The 17,101-nt window shown below is 36.8% G+C and overlaps 1 protein-coding gene and 1 pseudogene across 1 annotated transcript; both read left to right on the top strand.

Moving 5' to 3' along the window:
- The first annotated feature begins 5,649 nt into the window (after positions 1-5,649).
- On the top strand, positions 5,650-6,570 carry LOC145767260 (uncharacterized; annotated as a pseudogene).
- A 5,573-nt stretch (positions 6,571-12,143) lies between these two features.
- Positions 12,144-14,518, top strand: LOC145783041 (uncharacterized). The gene is made up of 2 exons (XM_082594810.1): positions 12,144-12,348; positions 12,906-14,518. The coding sequence occupies exon 2, from the start codon at positions 13,023-13,025 to the stop codon at positions 14,250-14,252; it is 1,230 nt and encodes a 409-aa protein (XP_082450936.1). The 5' UTR covers positions 12,144-12,348; positions 12,906-13,022; the 3' UTR covers positions 14,253-14,518.
- The last annotated feature ends 2,583 nt before the right edge of the window (positions 14,519-17,101 follow it).

Raw genomic sequence — 17,101 nt, 5'->3', positions numbered from 1 at the left:
ATGGTGAAGTGGGGTTGTAGAATTGGCAGTAACCCATTCTCCTTCTCATATGGCTCCATTCAACAAATGTTGTTAGAAGAGCCATGTCAATGACAACAACTGACCAACCTCAGTACACAACATGGGACATGTCTATGCATGACCCATTGACCCTGTTATCAAAGAATATACTTATAAAAGCCTCACATTTCATAGAAAATTACTAGACATAAAAGTTTGAAAAGATACCGTATGTAAGAGCTTACCATTTGTTAACTCTCTTTTGAAGCGTTTTCGTTGTCCTTTTGTCAAGAAGCCCAATTTGGTATAATGGTGTTTCTACTCCACGATAACGTTGGGAGAGGAGAAACCTCAATTGTTTTAGGAATGCGATCTTCATTTGAAAAGAGAATAGTAAACTTTTTTTCCAGCTTCCTGAAAAATTAATTCCTTATGAGAGCTATGTCTTTGCAAACGTGGAATTAATTATTTCAACACATTAAGGTTTTGAAAAGTGTCTGCTAGTTGGTTATTGTAGCCTACGTGTACTGTTCATTCATGCAAGCTATATGTTAGTATTTTTAACAACTACCCTTCATCCATACGAAGATATACGAGTTGGTCTATGTTTTATGTCACTACCAAGCTTAATTAAAACCGGTCAGAGAAAAAGTTGCAGTAATAAAGTACTTGAGTATCACCTTTAACAAAGTACAGAATGCAAGAACATATCGTAGTGTTGGTAAATCAGCAGTGGGAAGCTCCTTGGAGGGTCCAATGACAGAAGAGCTTTCCATGCTTCTTACTCTCTTTTTAGAACTTTTAGGCATGATTTAGCAGTTAACAATGCTACCCACAACAAGGTCAGCCTAATGAACTAAAGATAATATGTGAAGAGATTAATGTATTTTTTGAAAAATAAACATAGCCCACTTACAGTACACAGAACTAAGAATTTAAGTGCTGAAAACTTAGTTGTCTGAGCCTTCCGTAATACTATGAACTTTATTAGTGTCATTCTCAAAGCTACATATAAAAAATGCAGAACCACAAACAGCAACTTCACCTGAATAAGCAGTTCTTATTCCAGAAGACCTGATAATTACAGACACTGCCTCTTAGGCCTACTTTACACAATTTGGAAAACCTAGCCTAAACTAACTTTGAACCTAAGCCTGAATGATTTTTTAACAACCAAGCATAAAATCATAGCAAACATTTCGGCTGAACACAACTTCTTATCTGAATTTTGCAGCTTTATCTTCAATAATAATCAGCAATTCAGCATCTCAAGCTATAAATCTCTCAGCAGCAGACAGCAATCGCTTGCGCGCGCGTGTGTGCGGCACACAACGCGTTTTCCCTAACTAGCCATTCAGAGTGCGCTATCTGGATCACGTGGATTGATGCGTTGTGATAGCATTTTTTGTGGAATCACCTTGCAAGAATTAGAAAATACTAACCTTAAAACGCTTACATGTTTACGGATACTGGATTTTATTGCATAAAACTTCACAAAAATACTCTACACAACAGTAGTCACCCTGTGTGATAATTCGATTTTGTCCATTCAAATTTCACATCGCCTTATTGCGCAAGTTGTAAATGTTGAAATAATTTCTTGAAATTTGAAAGACATTGTTTTCTTACCAATTGTAACAACCTGGTGCCCTGTACAAATCAAACTTACGATATGAGAAAATTAAAAACACCCTAATGAGTAGTTTTTAAGATATTTTAATTTTTCTTTTCACCACTAGGGGCAGTATTGTGCAAAAAATTAGTGACAAAACTTGAATATTTTTGGATATGCTTATCCCATTTCTACAATTTTTTTTTTTAACAATTCAGAACATCATAGTGCATCTTTTATATATACCCCCAATATCGCAAAACTTATACACTGCCCTCTAGTGGCAAAAAACATAAAAAAATTCAAAAAGTGGGCCTCAAAATGGCCTCGGCGGTGGAGGTAAACGTCAATGAAAATTTATGAAACTTCATATTTGTGGTTTACTGATCTAAACACAGTACCACAAAAAAGGTAATCATGGTGAAACCAAGATTTAAATTTCATGGGGCGCCTGCAACACCCTACTCAAGATGTCTTCCAGGCTATATATATAACCGTGGGCTTAACTACTGTACTGCAATCGAAAGTATAAATTTTCTTGTAGCATTACCAAATTGTAGGCTACGAAGCTCAGCACATCAAAGATTATGATTGTATTTATTTTTGCCATACAAGTAATATTTATGGTAAGTTTAAACAGTTTTGCGACCCACTGTGGATGGTCTCGCGACCCACTATTTGCGGACCCCTGATCTAACAGACCACCAAATTTACAGATAGAAAAATCTTGAATTTACTTGCACAATTTCATATTCACAAAGTGATGTTACACAGACTACGGTGAAACAAAGTTGTTAAGTTTTTCAAAATGTGTCTCGACTTGTTGACAGCATGGCACAAAAAAGCTAAAGATTGATTTTTCATGTGCACGCCACACATCACATAGGCTACAGGTACTGTAAACATGGTATACTCAGTTGAGCCGCTTTTGGATGTACAAGCTAAAGCTAAGTCACAGTAAATAATAATACAACTTTAAAACACTACATTGTTAAAGCATGCGTACGAGTTGCAATAGCAGTTATTTCTGTAGTTTTGTTTGGATAAGCCCCTTTTTTAGAAAGCATAGGCTAAACGTGGGAAAGTGTGAACATCATATTTATCTAGGTTTTGGAACAAATAATTTTGGCGCCCAAGAACACTTCAAAACACCGCACTGGGGAGTGCTGGTGCTGCAAGTCAAGCTCGGCTTAATTTTTTTAAATTAATTTTTTTTTAATTGCATGGTGGTCTGTTAATACTGTTAAGGCTACAACCAACTTTAAAGTTTAGAGATGCCGTAAAAGATGTTGAGAAATTTGCTTATCTCTGTAGTTTGTTTACTCGGTAGGCGAACAATACTGCTGATTCAGCAGATCCACTGGTCCCCACCAGGTTGTGAACCATTGGTCCCCATGGCGGCCACTTGCACTTAGCATGGCATCAGTTGAAACTTGGACTAGACTTTCAGGTCTGCTATTTGCCATCACCTAACTAAAATGCAATGAGAATTTTTCCTATTAAACCACATTCCATAAGCACTTTGCTCTGGTACGAAATACAAATTTTATTAGATGTGAAAATTTTACTTTTTTGCCTCAAAAATCGTTTATACTGTCTCAAATCTTACACAGACTCCTGTCTTGTTCAAAAACTCGTAGATAAAGATGACGTTATATGTCGATACCACAGTCAAAATTTGAAATATCTATTTTAAATTGAAAGAGGAAAAAAGCTCCGGAGTCACTGGTCCCTATGATCCACTGGTCCAACATCTCCCCTACTTCTTACTCGGAATACCACATTTTAGATTTGTAAATGCTTTACATGAAAAGTTGTAAAGACCCAAACATGGATTAAAATTTAGATGCGAAAGCATTTTGAGGAACCTTGATGACTTTGAAGGGCTGTAATTTCTAAACGTCTCGAGATAATGAGCTGAAATTTTTTTGTTCTTTATACATCTATATGAAACTTTAGTGTGAATTTCAACAAAATCTAAGACGGTTGAGTTTGCAATTTTCCAAAAACCCGTTGAGTTCAAATGGAATGACCCAAAAGGTTGATAAACGTAGACTTAATAACGCTTGATTTCACATCATTGTTAGCAAAAAACACACATGTGTTGTGTATTATTAGTTTCTGGGCAGCCGATTCTTAACATGTTGTGCATTATGTTGTAAATCATTTCTGCATTATTTTAAGTTGAGTTTTCATTCTTGTGAAAAGGCCTTTGTCTGTAATGTGTGTAAAATCTTTTTTTAAGTTAAATATTTGAAGCGCCATCAGCTAGTTCAATTATGTGTTAGGCCTATATATTAGTTTATGTAACATGGAAATAAAAGACTTTTCTTTCGTTAAAAATTTGTTGAATATGAATATTAGGCTACTTTTCAAGATTTCACTTTTGTGCGCATTGTTTGTGCTTTTATGAATATTATATATAGTCAATCTGGGTAATGCGCAGCCATTTATCAATGTTGAGTACACTACAGTTCAAGCTTTACATGACAAGCACAGACGTCATTTGTAGTACGAAAAGAGAAGAAAAATAATTCCTCATACACAAAAAGGTACAAGCTGCCTTTGCCGGCGCAAACTTTTAACTACGTTGATTTAACGTCAAGAAATAAGAGTCGACAAAATGTAAGATTTTGCTGACGCACAAATAAACGATTAAACGAAGCGGCGTTCACAAATTATAACAAAATGGGCATTACATAGCTGCTTTAGCATCAAAACAAATCAGTTAGTTGAGGTCATTCGCCTAAAAACTCTGTTCATGGCACAAATTACAGGGGTTATCAATCAGTGGGGACATTCTTTTTAAATGCTCGAAACAAAGGAAATAATTTGTTTTCCTTGCTAATGCTTGAACCGTGAATGTAACACAAACAATGTGATATTGTAGGAAGATTTAGATAGGCTGGAAAATATGAAGTTATACCTTCCGTAATCCGTAGTTTATCTAACTAAACTGTTTTTTGTTTTCTTTCACAGTTTTATCTTCCGGAGTGGGACAGCGAAATTGTATCGCTATACTTCACATTAAGCCGCCGGCTTCACTGTTTTCGGTTGATTTACGACTAATTTTTGCTGTAATTGTTATTGTTTAAAACTTTAACATCTTAATAACACCGGTAAACTTTTAATTCTGTACTGCAACTGTCCAAGTCAATATTCTTAGTTAAGCGCGCTTTTACTGCACCGGACAGCAAATCACTCGTTTTTTACATTGATTCAACGTCAGCAAACGTTGAAGCAATTAATATACAAACACAACAGACCGAGCAGCCATTTTGTTTCACTGCCTAGCTCCTAATTTCAAAGCATCACGTGGTTACCACGCATTTAACGCGTGACTTGTTTTGTGGCCAAATGCGTAGTTTTCCATTTTCTTAAAGAAACAAAATTACTTCTCTATCATCTTTTAGTTTGAATAAAGGCTGGTGTGTGCATGATCGCTACACGTTGGAGCCGTTTTGATACAAGCTCTCTCTTCTTTGCAGCAGCGAAATTAGAAATCCGACTTTCAAAGTGAAAATGAAGCGAAAATAGGTGACGTATGAAAAGGAAGATTTTAGGCTGGATACCGTCCAATCCTTCTTTTGACTTGGTTTCCACTGAACAGCTGGGTAGTTTAGCTGTAAATAACCAACTTTTGAATATCAAATTTCTTTGTTTGTTTCTTATAAAGCGCATCGCTGCGCATTATCGCTGTTTCTCCTGCGCTGCGCATTACCCAGATTGACTATAGAATTTAACTTGCAAGAATTTTGGAAATCAGTATTCAACTATTCGTACTGTTCACCAATGTTGAATTTTTCACAGTTTGTTACCTATGTTTCAGGTTATAGGCTGTTTAACCTGCAATATTTTTTATACTTTGTAAGCTAACTGATTTTGTTTGGTCAACCATCGCTAATGCATCACTAATCCAAATCAATTATTCACTTCACCTTTTAACATGAATCAATGTGAAGCAATTCTAGTAAAACTTGAAGATTGTGAACCATATAGAATCGGCAACCAAGAACAAGTAGTGAAATTGAAAATTCATGAGAGAAATCACATTGGTGGTGTACAAGCCATACAAGTGTGATTTATGTGAGAAATCATTTCCTCAACGTAGTGGTTTAAATCGGCATAAGCGGATTCACATTGGTGAAAAGCGATATACATGTGACGTGTGTGAGAAAACGTTTGCATGGATCAGTAACCTGAAAGAGCATATGCGAATTCACACTGATGAAAAACCATATAAATGTGACGTGTGTGAGAAATCGTTTGTATGGGTCGGTAACTTGAAACGTCATATGCGAATTCACTCTGGTGCAAAGCTATATTAATGTGGCGTGTGTGAAAAATCGTTTGCACAGGTCAATAACTTGAAATGTCATATGCGAATTCACACTGGTGCAAAGCCATATAAATGTGAGGTGTGTGAGAAATCGTTTGCACGGGTCAGTAACTTGAAACGTCATATGCGAATCCACACTGGTGAAAAGCCATATAAATGTGATGTTTGTGAGAAATCGTTTGCACAGGTCAGTATTCTAAAAGATCATATGCGAATTCACACTGATGAAAAGCCATATAAATGTGACATGTGTGAGAAATCGTTTGCATGGGTCAGTAGCCTGAAAGGTCATATGCGAATTCACACTGGTGCAAAGCCATATAAATGTGACGTGTGTGAGAAATCGTTTGCACGGGTCAGTAACCTGAAAGATCATATGCGAATTCACACTGGTGATAAGCCATATAAATGTGACGTTTGCAAGAAATCGTTTTCATTGGTCAGTCACCTGAAACGTCATATGCGAATTCACACTGATTAAAAGCCATATAAATGTGACGTGTGTGAGAAATCGTTTGCACAGGTTAGTAACCTGAAAGGTCATATGCAAATTCACACTGGTAAAAGGCCATATAAATGTGATGTATGTGAAAAAGCGTTTTTGCGGGTTGCTTGTTAGAAACGTCATAAGATAATTCACTCTCTGGTAAAGTCATAAAATGCAATTTATTTGTTATTTCCGATTTCCACTGTGTTTGGTGAATGAATATTAAGAGATGTTTTGGTTAATCGAGATTATTTTATTAGCAATTCAAAGTATATCAAATCCTTTAATATGAATCAACATAAATCAATTCCTGTGAAGCTTACAAAATCAATAACCAAGATTATTGTTTGGATTATTTAAGTTGTGATTCGGATTTCAATTCATGTTTAAATAGTGCATCATGGAAATGAAAAATCGCATTTTCGCTTTTGAAAATTTGTGAAATAGTATATGTAAGGATTATATTTTGAAGCAATTCCAGTAAAGCAGGGGTTCCCAAACTGGAGGCCATGACCCCCTAGTGGGCCAAGAGCCTTTTTCAAGGGGGCAATGGAAAAATTTTAAAAATATTAATTGTTTTAATTTATCATCTCCAAGTACACTCCAACACTATATGTATGTATAATAAAAAAAATAAATTAAAGTTTAATAAATATATATATATGCTATAAGTTAACTGCATATGTAAAGCTAATTAATTTACTACTGTATCATGTTTATTGTGTGTTGTATTTATATCATTTTATCATGCTAATTACTGGTTACTGTATAAACAATTTTTTTAATTAAAGTGACATTCCCTAATTTTTTCAAATGGTTGAAAAAAATAGGGGGGCCAATGATTTTTCATAATTTTCAAATGGGGGGACGGTGTAAAATAGGTTGGGAACCCCTGCAGTAAAGCTTGAAGTACTTGACGATTTTGAATCACGTGGAATCAATAACCAAGAACAAGCGGTGAAATTGAAAATTCGTGAAAGTAGTCACACTGGTGAAAAGCCAGTGTAATTAAGTACATGTGTAATTTATGTGAAAAATCATTCCACAATGTAGTAATTTAAGTCGGCATAAGATGATTCGTCACTTCAGTGGCCTGATATCAGGAAGCCATGGATGAATCATTCTAGTTAAACGTCATGCAAGTGTGAAAGATATGTTTTTGTTATTTCTCATTTGAGATGCTGTTAATTCACTTACGTGAAGAGAACGCATCAATGTAAATGATGAAACAACTTATTGTACAAATGAAAGCCTTTGTAGCCATAAGTTGTGTTGGTGTGACAAGTCACTTGAAGATTATACTGTATTTCTTTTATATTGTACTAGTTGGTGCGTCATGGAAATGAAAGATCGTTTTTTCGCTTTTGAAAATTTGTGAAATAATGTTCGTTAGGATTATACTTCTGTGTGCGTTCTTTGTGCTTTCATGAATATAGAATTTTAAGCTGTGTTTCTTCTACAAATATGCTTGTTAGTATTAAAACTGTTGAGGAAAATGTGATAAATAGCATCATATAAGCTACTAATTACACAATGTTTTGTTTCCATGGAGGGTTAACATCCAACCCCATTCACCAACCCTTGCACACAACGTCATATGCAAGCATTAGCTGCACAGCATGCGGAAACATTGTTCATTCAACGTCCAACTGTGGTTCCTGTGAGTCGACTTGGCCAACCAAACCGATGTATGTTTGGCGAGCTGCATCCCAAGCCTTCGAGGGGTCATGCGTTCACTGGTTAATACGTTGTTTGCAAAGCAGTCTTAATTAATCGTGTTGATGAATGATAGTTTGCATAAAGTCTTCAAAAAAGCATAGAAAATCATGTGGAGTGCTGCCAATACAAAAAGACATTTTGACTCTTTTTTCATTTCTTCAATAATATAATAATGTCTAAAAGACATTATTAAAAAGTAACTACGGACATTGGCCAGTGTGTTGATCTTCCGATCTCTTCAGCATAGTAAAGTGAAGTCGGAAATTAAACAATTAAATTGATTGTCGTTGGCTTATTAAAATCACTCTTAGAAACTGCTATCTCAAAACTTCAACACAACTTTCCACTTTCACTTTACTGCGCTGAAGCAATCGGAAGATCGAAACACTAGCCACTGTCCGTAGTTGCTTTTTAATAATGTCTTTTAGACATTATTTTTAAAGAAATAAAAAAAAGAGTCAAAATGTTTTTTTAGACATTATTTTTCAACAAATAATGAAAGAGTTAAAAGTCCTGTAAATTTCACTTTAGAGGTTACTGTTATTATTTTTATTCACATGTTGATTTATGCATAGCAGTTTGTACCCTCTGTGGATCCTTTTCTTGTATCATGGACCAATCCTATGCAGATGTTTGCTGGTACACCCCCTCTTTTTCTTTGAATCTGGTCTAAAGCCCTGGCTACCAAGCAAGTACAGCCATGACAATGTTTTTTGGTGCTGGTTTCAAGGCAATGTTAATGTTTTGTAGTCAAGTTGGTACGGTACACGACAACTGGGCGAGACAAAGTGGGCGATACCAACCTGGGTGAGACCAGGTGGGCGACGGACCAAGTGGGCGACGGACCAAGTGGGCGACGAGTCAAGTGGGCGACGAGTCAAGTGGGCGACGAGCCAAGTGGGCGACGAGCCAAGTAGGCGACGGACCAAGTGGGTGACGAGCCAAGTGGGCGACGGCCAAAGTGAGCGACGAAGCGAAAGTTTAGCCGCTCAGAAAAAAAATATGACTTTTAATTTTTACTTTAAAATACAATGATTGAGTTGTGGAAGGGAGGCAATGAGAGTTCTCACGCTGAGTTTCACGAAGCATTGGAAGCAACATTTTCATTATATTTTGTAGTCTAGTAATAGCGCTTGCTGTTTGATATTAATTTGCATTGTGACATCATTTTGACACATTATTTTGCAATTTCCGGCGTCAGGGTTTATCGTGAAGCTTAAGAGAAACCTCTCAGAAAAGAGACAAACGAATGGCCATAGAGTGGTTCAAGTCAGTTATGAACGCTCCCTAACCGTTATCGAAACTTGTCAGTATAAAATATGACATTTAATTTTTACTTTAAAATACAATGATTGATTTGTGGAAGGGAGGCAATGAGAGTTCTCACGCTGAGTTTTACGAAGCATTGGAAGCAACATTTTCATTATTTTTTGTAGTCTAGTAATAGCGCTTGCTGTTTGATGTTAATTTGCATTGTGACATCATCTTTAAAATACAATGGTTGATTTATATATGTTTTTTGACATATTGACCGAATTGACTATATTTTTTTCGGACATTTTGCTAAAAAATTGGTCAATGACCGAAAAAACAGCGCACAATTAGTGTTCTTGACACTATAAATCATATGTGCACGGAAAATCCAATGTCTCATAGAGACTTGCTATTAACTTACATTTACAATGTTGTATGTGAAAGTACCAATAAAACTTTAATGGACAGGATCCACCACAGACTATGTGGGACTTCTCAAGAGGCAGAAGTCATAATTTCAACTTGGGCACTTAAAGGCAACTGATATTTTTAGACCGAATGCTCTAGTCTAGACCAGGGGTGTGCAACCTTTATTACAGGAGGGCCAGATATAAATAACTGGGTGAAACCGCGGGCCGCACGTTTATTTAACATATGATTTCTCGTAGTTGCAGGCACAAAAAAGTAGTTTTTTTGTTATTCATGTAATTCTTATGGCGTTATTAGGGGCTATCTTCTTTCAGATATAATAAGTTAAAACGCATAAATTTCTGAAGAAAACTGCTATTCAAATTTATTGTCACACCGTCTTTAAACGACTTCAGTGAGAAATTTGCAGCTGGCTTCTTTTCCCAACGGCTATTTTTCAAATTTAGTTTAATGGAAGTGCTCGCAATTCGAAGTCCATTTTCCAAGTGTTCGTCTGTCAGAACCGATCGATAGGGTGATGTGATGACGCCCATTTTAGAAAAAAAATGTTTGCACAAATACGTTGAGCCAAAAAGAGCCATTTCTGAAGCCATGAATTTTTTCAAATGTGGAAAGTCATCTTAGTTGAGATGTTTTCTGTGAAAATCGCCAAGATTTGTTTCTAAATACTTTGCTTTCAAATCCGTTTTTCTCTTGAAGATCAATAAGTTCAAGTTATATCTGCTATTGCTTTGTCAATGTCTGTGTTGAATGGCGAAGAGAACATACCAAACAAATGTTCATGAGATTTGAAGTCCTTGAAACGAGCCAAAGATTCATACAATGTTTTCAAGTTGGTCTGCAAATTCAGTTTTCTTCTCAGGATTCATTCCATGGTCTCTCAAAGTTGGAAAGTGAAAAAGATTTCCTGTCTGTACGTGAGCTTTCCAAAGTCGTAAATTGTTCATAATGCCTTTTATGTGACCATACATTATTACTTTCCACAAATAATTAAATACAATGGATTAGCGGTGGCCAGTAGAAGATTTCTAAAATGGTTAACAGAAGGTGTGAAATCTACAATAACCCGCTCCACAATGAATTTTTCACACGTACCAGACTAAACTAAATTGTAAATACGTTTCGCGGGCCGGACACAATTCAAAATTGGCACATCTTCGCGGGCCGCACAATTTTTCCTCGCGGGCCGCATTTCGCCCTCGGGCCGCACGTTGCACACCCCTGGTCTAGACGCTGCGGAGCCGCATCAGCAGTTTACAGAACACATTGTGACTGACAGTCATTACTAGGGCCATTTTGTTTATGACCTAAAAATTGAAAAATATGACTTTGTTTTTAGAGCATCAAAGTTATGCTAATCTCCGTAGTTAAGGATTCGTATGTAAGTTTTTACATGTATTTTTAACAATAACACACTCGAACAACTAACAAAAACTTCTGTTTCGATTGAAAATCACTACAAACATTCCAATGTCTAATGCATGTACCTACCAAACCAGCTACTTAGTAGTTAAGATCTCAGCACTGGCTGACCTAGTGACCTACCGCAAGTGTTTATAATATTCAGAAACTGGATTGTGTGTTGCAAAATAATGTGTCAAGATGATGTCACAATGCAAATTAACATCAAACAGCAAGCGCTATTACTAGACTACAAAAAATAATGAAAATGTTGCTTCCAATGCTTCGTAAAACTCAGCGTGAGAACTCTCATTGCCTCCCTTCCACAAATCAATCATTGTATTTTAAAGTAAAAATTAAATGTCATATTTTATACTGACAAGTTTCGATAACGGTTAGGGAACGTTCATAACTGACTTCAACCACTCTATGGCCATTCGTTTGTCTCTTTTCTGAGAGGTTTCTCTTAAGCTTCACGATAAACCCTGACGCCGGAAATTGCAAAATAATGTGTCAAGATGATGTCACAATGCAAATTAATATCAAACAGCAAGCACTATTACTAGACTACAAAATATAATGAAAATGTTGCTTCCAATGCTTCGTGAAACTCAGCGTGAGAACTCTCATTGCCTCCCTTCCACAACTCAATCATTGTATTTTAAAGTAAAAATTAAAAGTCGTATTTTTTTTCTGAGCGGCTAAACTTTCACTTCGTCGCTCACTTTGGCCGTCGCCCACTTGGCTCGTCACCCACTTGGTCCGTCGCCTACTTGGCTCGTCGCCCACTTGACTCGTCTCCCACTTGGTCCGTCGCCCACTTGTCTCGTCGCCCATCTGGTCTCGCCCAAGTGGATATCGCCCACTTTGTCTTGCCCAGTTGTCGTGTACCGGGTTGGTATTTTGCTTTGATTGCCGTCAACAATGAAACGCTGATCCGCACAGACACGGCGATACAAACGGCAGGAGTGCTGTTACTGCTGAGTCAGAAAATGATGGACATTCCTCTCTAACGGCAAACCAAAAAGGTGTGAAGCTTTATTCCAGAAACTTCAAGCCCCAACTGAGAGTCAGAAATTACATGAGCAAGTTCTTCCTCAGAGTTAGGTAGGAGGTGTTTGGCAGTCTGTTTTGATTTAGCATTGCAAATGGGTTTTGAGTGCAATTTATTTTGGCATTGTCCAATTCTGAAAAAAAATACTACAGAAACTGTTTCAACAGATTTGACAAAAGGTCGATTAACAGAGACTTAATATTGTTTGATTTCACATCATAGTGAGCAAAAAACCACACATGTGTGGTGTATTATGTTGTAAATCATTTCTACATTATTTTAAGTTTGAATTTTCATTCTTGTGAAAAGGCCTTTGTCTGTGGTGTGTGTAAAATCTTTTCTTAAGTTAAATATTTGAAGCACCATCAGCTAGTTCAATGATGTTTTATATGAGTTTGTGCAACATGGAAATAAAAGACTGTGCTTTCGTTAAAAATTTGTTGAATATGAATATTAGGCTACTTATTAAGATTTTACTTTTGTGCGTATTGTTTGTGCTTTGATAAATATAGAATTTAATATGCAATATTTTTGGAAATCAATAGTCAACTATTCGTAGCCTACTGTTCACAAATGTTGAATTTTTCACAGTTTGTTACTTATGTTTCAGGTTATAGGCTGTTTAACCTGCAATATTTTTCATCCTTTGTAAGCTAACTAATTATTTTTGGTCAACCATCACTAATGCATCACTAATCCAACTCAATTATTCACTTCACCTTTTGACATGAATCAAAGTAAAGCAATTCTGGTAAAGCTTGAAGATTGTGAACCATATAGAATCGGCAACCAAGAACAAGTGGTGAAGCTGAAAATTCATGAGAGAAGTGACACTGGTGAAAATCCATACAAGTGTGATTTATGTGAAACATCATTTCCACAACGCAGCAGTTTAAATCGGCTTAAGATTAGTCACATTGGTAAAAAGCGATATACATGTGACGTGTGTGAGAAAACGTTTGCACGGGTCAGTAACCTGAAAGATCATATGCAAAGTCATACTGATGAAAAACCATATAAATGTGACGTATGTGAGAAATCGTTTGCATGGGTCAATAACTTGAAACGTCATATGCGAATTCACACTGGTGAAAAGCCATATAAATGTGACGTGTGTGAGAAATCGTTTGCACAGGTCAGTGACCTGAAGCGTCATATGCGAATTCACACTGGTGAAAAGCCATGTAAATGTGACGTTTGTGTAAAATCGTTTGCATGGGTCAGTGACCTGAAACGTCATATGCGAATTCACACTGATGAAAGGCCAAATAAATGTGATGTTTGTGAGAAATCGTTTGCACAGGTCAATAACCTGAAACGTCATATGCGAATTCACACTGGTGAAAAGCCATATAAATGTGAGGTGTGTGAGAAATCGTTTGCACGGGTCAGTGACCTGAAAGGTCATATGCAAATTCACACTGGTGAAAAGCCATGTAAATGTGACGTGTGTGAGAAATTGTTTGCACAGGTCAGTATTCTGAAACATCATATGCGAATTCACACTGGTGAAAAGCCATATAAATGTGACGTGTGTGAGAAATCGTTTGCGCAGGTCAGTCACCTGAAACGTCATATGCGAATTCACACAGGTGAAAAGCCATATAAATGTGACGTGTGTGAGAAATCGTTTGCACGGGTCAGTCACCTGAAAGGTCATATGCGAATTCACACTGGTGAAAAGCCGTATAAATGTGAAGTGTGTGAGAAATCGTTTGCACAGGTCAGTAACTTGAAACGTCATATGCGAATTCACACAGGTGCAAAGCCATATAAATGTGACGTTTGTGAGAAATCGTTTGCACACTTCAGTATTCTGAAAGGTCATATGCGAATTCACACTGGTGAAAAGCCACATAAATGTGACCTGTGTAAGAAATCGTTTTCATTGGTCAGTAACCTGAAACGTCATATGCGAATTCACACTGGTGAAAAGCCATATAAATGTGATGTGTGAAAAATCGTTTGTACTGGTCAGTGACCTGACAGGTCATATTGGAATTGACACTGGTGAAACACGATATTTTGTGATTTGACACACGTGTGTGAAATTGTTTGTACGGGTCAGTAATCTGAATGATCGTTTGCACTGGTCAGTAACCTGTAATGTCATGTGCGAATTCACACTGGTGAAAAGCCATAAGTTATAAATGTGACGTTTGTGAGAAATCGTTTGCACGGGTCAGTGACCTGATAAATTATATTGGAATACACACTGGTGAAAAGCCATATAAATGTGACATGTGTAAGAAATCGTTGCACAGGTCAGTAATCTGGAAGGTCATATGCGACATCATTCTGGTGAAAAGCCATATAAATGTGACTTGTGTGAGAAATCGTTTGCACTTTGCACAGGCAGGGCTGCGATTTTTTGTTTTTTGTCGAACGACCAAAGTTTCTGCGTTTGTCGAATAGTAATATGACGTCACAAGAGTCAGATGAACGTTTGGCCGCGAGTTATCGCCTAAGGCAGCAAAATCTGTCATTTTTAAATTGGTTCAACGTCTGCAGACGTTTTCAATCGAGCGCTAGTTGCGTGATAGCAAAGGAGTATCAAACGCTAAGTTGTGTACCTACCGGACGTGTATATTATTTGTTTTGCTCCAGGAAGAGATTTGTTGCAAACGCAAAACTAAGGATCGCAAAAGAAAAACCTAACGCTATACCGCTGAAGTAACCTACTGCGTGATAGAGATTTTTTCCTTTGGCTTTTTTTTGGTCTCGCTTAATAGGCTACGTAGATGGTTGTGTACGTACCCGCACGCACACACGGATAGGAGCAAAATATGCAAGTCACCAAGAAACACAGCAAAGATAAAGCGAGAAATAAACTGCATATGTATAAAAGAAAACGGAACAATACTACGTAACAACGGCGTAATGTTACAGCGTTTAAGATGTGCCGAGAATGCAAACAAGCCTCTTCGTACAACATTGCAACAAACTAAATGCAATCACGTACGTTGCTGTGTTGCTACAAGAACGAATTAATTAATAACAGTGAAAGGAACGAACATTTGTAACAAGACAAACATTAATGCCAGAACATGGTTGCTGCTAGCTCTTGATTTGGCTGCCTCTGTAGTCTAAGCGTAAAACGTATTGACCTGGAATAAATTGCGACCTTAACAAATTAGGTATCGTTGGAAAGCTTAACTCCTCTAGATTAAGATTTTTACTCTCCTCCAACCAGAGACCCTAGGCAAAAAAGTTATGGCTGTTTTTTAAGCAGCACCTTGCGCCGCTAGTGGTGAAAGTGTATTTTCCCTTTTGCGCAAGTTTCTAGTCTCATTTTCAACTTTTTTCCCTACGTGTGTAAGAAAGAGACAACTCACATTTGACAAAATATTTTTATATTCAAATGACGTCACTCTGACGTCATCAAATTACAATTGCTTACCTATTACTACCAGCCCATTGATAATTGCAGATCCGATACATTTGTTCTAAAAGATCGTTTTTAGATAGAACAGAGCTTCATATAATGATTCAAGAGGGCATTTTGACCCCAGGTCCGGTTTAATGACGAAACGAAGCGCTACAAGTGGAGAGAGTAGCCTATATTATGGGCATTAAATATAGGGGAAGGTCGGGACCCATGATCATGGTGGGAGCCATAATCCACCCCCGTTTTTTTTAATATAAAGTACTTTTTTTACATTTTTTGACGCCATTATATTTTTTATGCTTGGATAACTTTCCCACAATCCTTTGGTCAAAATTGTACTAAAAATGAAGGTGCAAAGAGGATTTCTAGGTTTTGGGTTAAAAAAGTAAAATTTTTTGGCTAAATGTGTTTTAAAATAACTCATTTGTTATGCAAGAAATGTTCATGAACTTTTTTGTAGTGGTAGGTGATGTATTTATGATGAGATTAAGCTGAAAGTTTTTTAGGTAGCAATGTTAGTTCTTTTTCAGCTGTTTCATTTCTGAACGATCAGGTAGGGAGCCTTGAGTCACCTTGTGTTGGGACCTACAAGCCATGATAAGTGCCTGTGATAGTAGATGTTAAAGTGTCATATGACATCATTTTTTTGTTTTCACACCTTTCCATTAGGATATATCACAATTCTGACTTTTGTGTCGTTTTTTAATTATGCTATTTATTTTCATTAATTATGCTATTTATTATTAATTATGCTATTTATTTCATTAATTATGCTATTTCACATGAAAATTCTGACAACTCATCCCAAGGAATCATTTGAAAATTCTCCATCGTTTATTTCAAAATTTAAATCTTGGAAGCTGGCTTGAAGATTGATTTCATACATAAATAATACAACTATGTTTTAGAATTGTATTTTTGATATGGCGAAGTGATTTCTTTGCTAAAATACTACATTTTTTGGCTTATCGCAATTGTGGCTTATCGCTCCCCACATGTGGGGTGCGATAAGCCGCTTGGCGCATGTTTATGTTTTTGAGCGTAAATCAAACATTTGCTGAAATAATAACTTGTGCTTTTGCTGTAAAGTAGGTAGCACTACAAGGCATTGCAAAACCAATTTTTAGAGAAAAATGTTGAGAAACGTAGAAGATATGCATCTAAAAGAAAAAAGTGGCTCGCAGGTCCCGACCTTCCCCTACAAAAGTGCAAAATTTTCAAAACTTTATTTCAATAATTATGCCTTTGAGGAAATGGTTGTCAGTCGAGTGCCCAATGCGTGGCACTATTGTTCTTGTCGAAGGTGAAAATTCGACTCACTGCTAATGGATATGCCGTGTCTGAGGAGTAGGCTACAGCTCAACTATCCAGTGGAATCTTTCGGGTAGCCCAAATTTGGGCAATACACAAATATCCAT

This window comes from Aplidium turbinatum, chromosome 1 (genome assembly GCF_918807975.1).
Source record: "Aplidium turbinatum chromosome 1, kaAplTurb1.1, whole genome shotgun sequence".
Taxonomy (NCBI): domain Eukaryota; kingdom Metazoa; phylum Chordata; class Ascidiacea; order Aplousobranchia; family Polyclinidae; genus Aplidium; species Aplidium turbinatum.
Note: the sequence above shows the minus strand (reverse complement) of the source record. Positions and strands in the feature narration are given on the sequence as shown.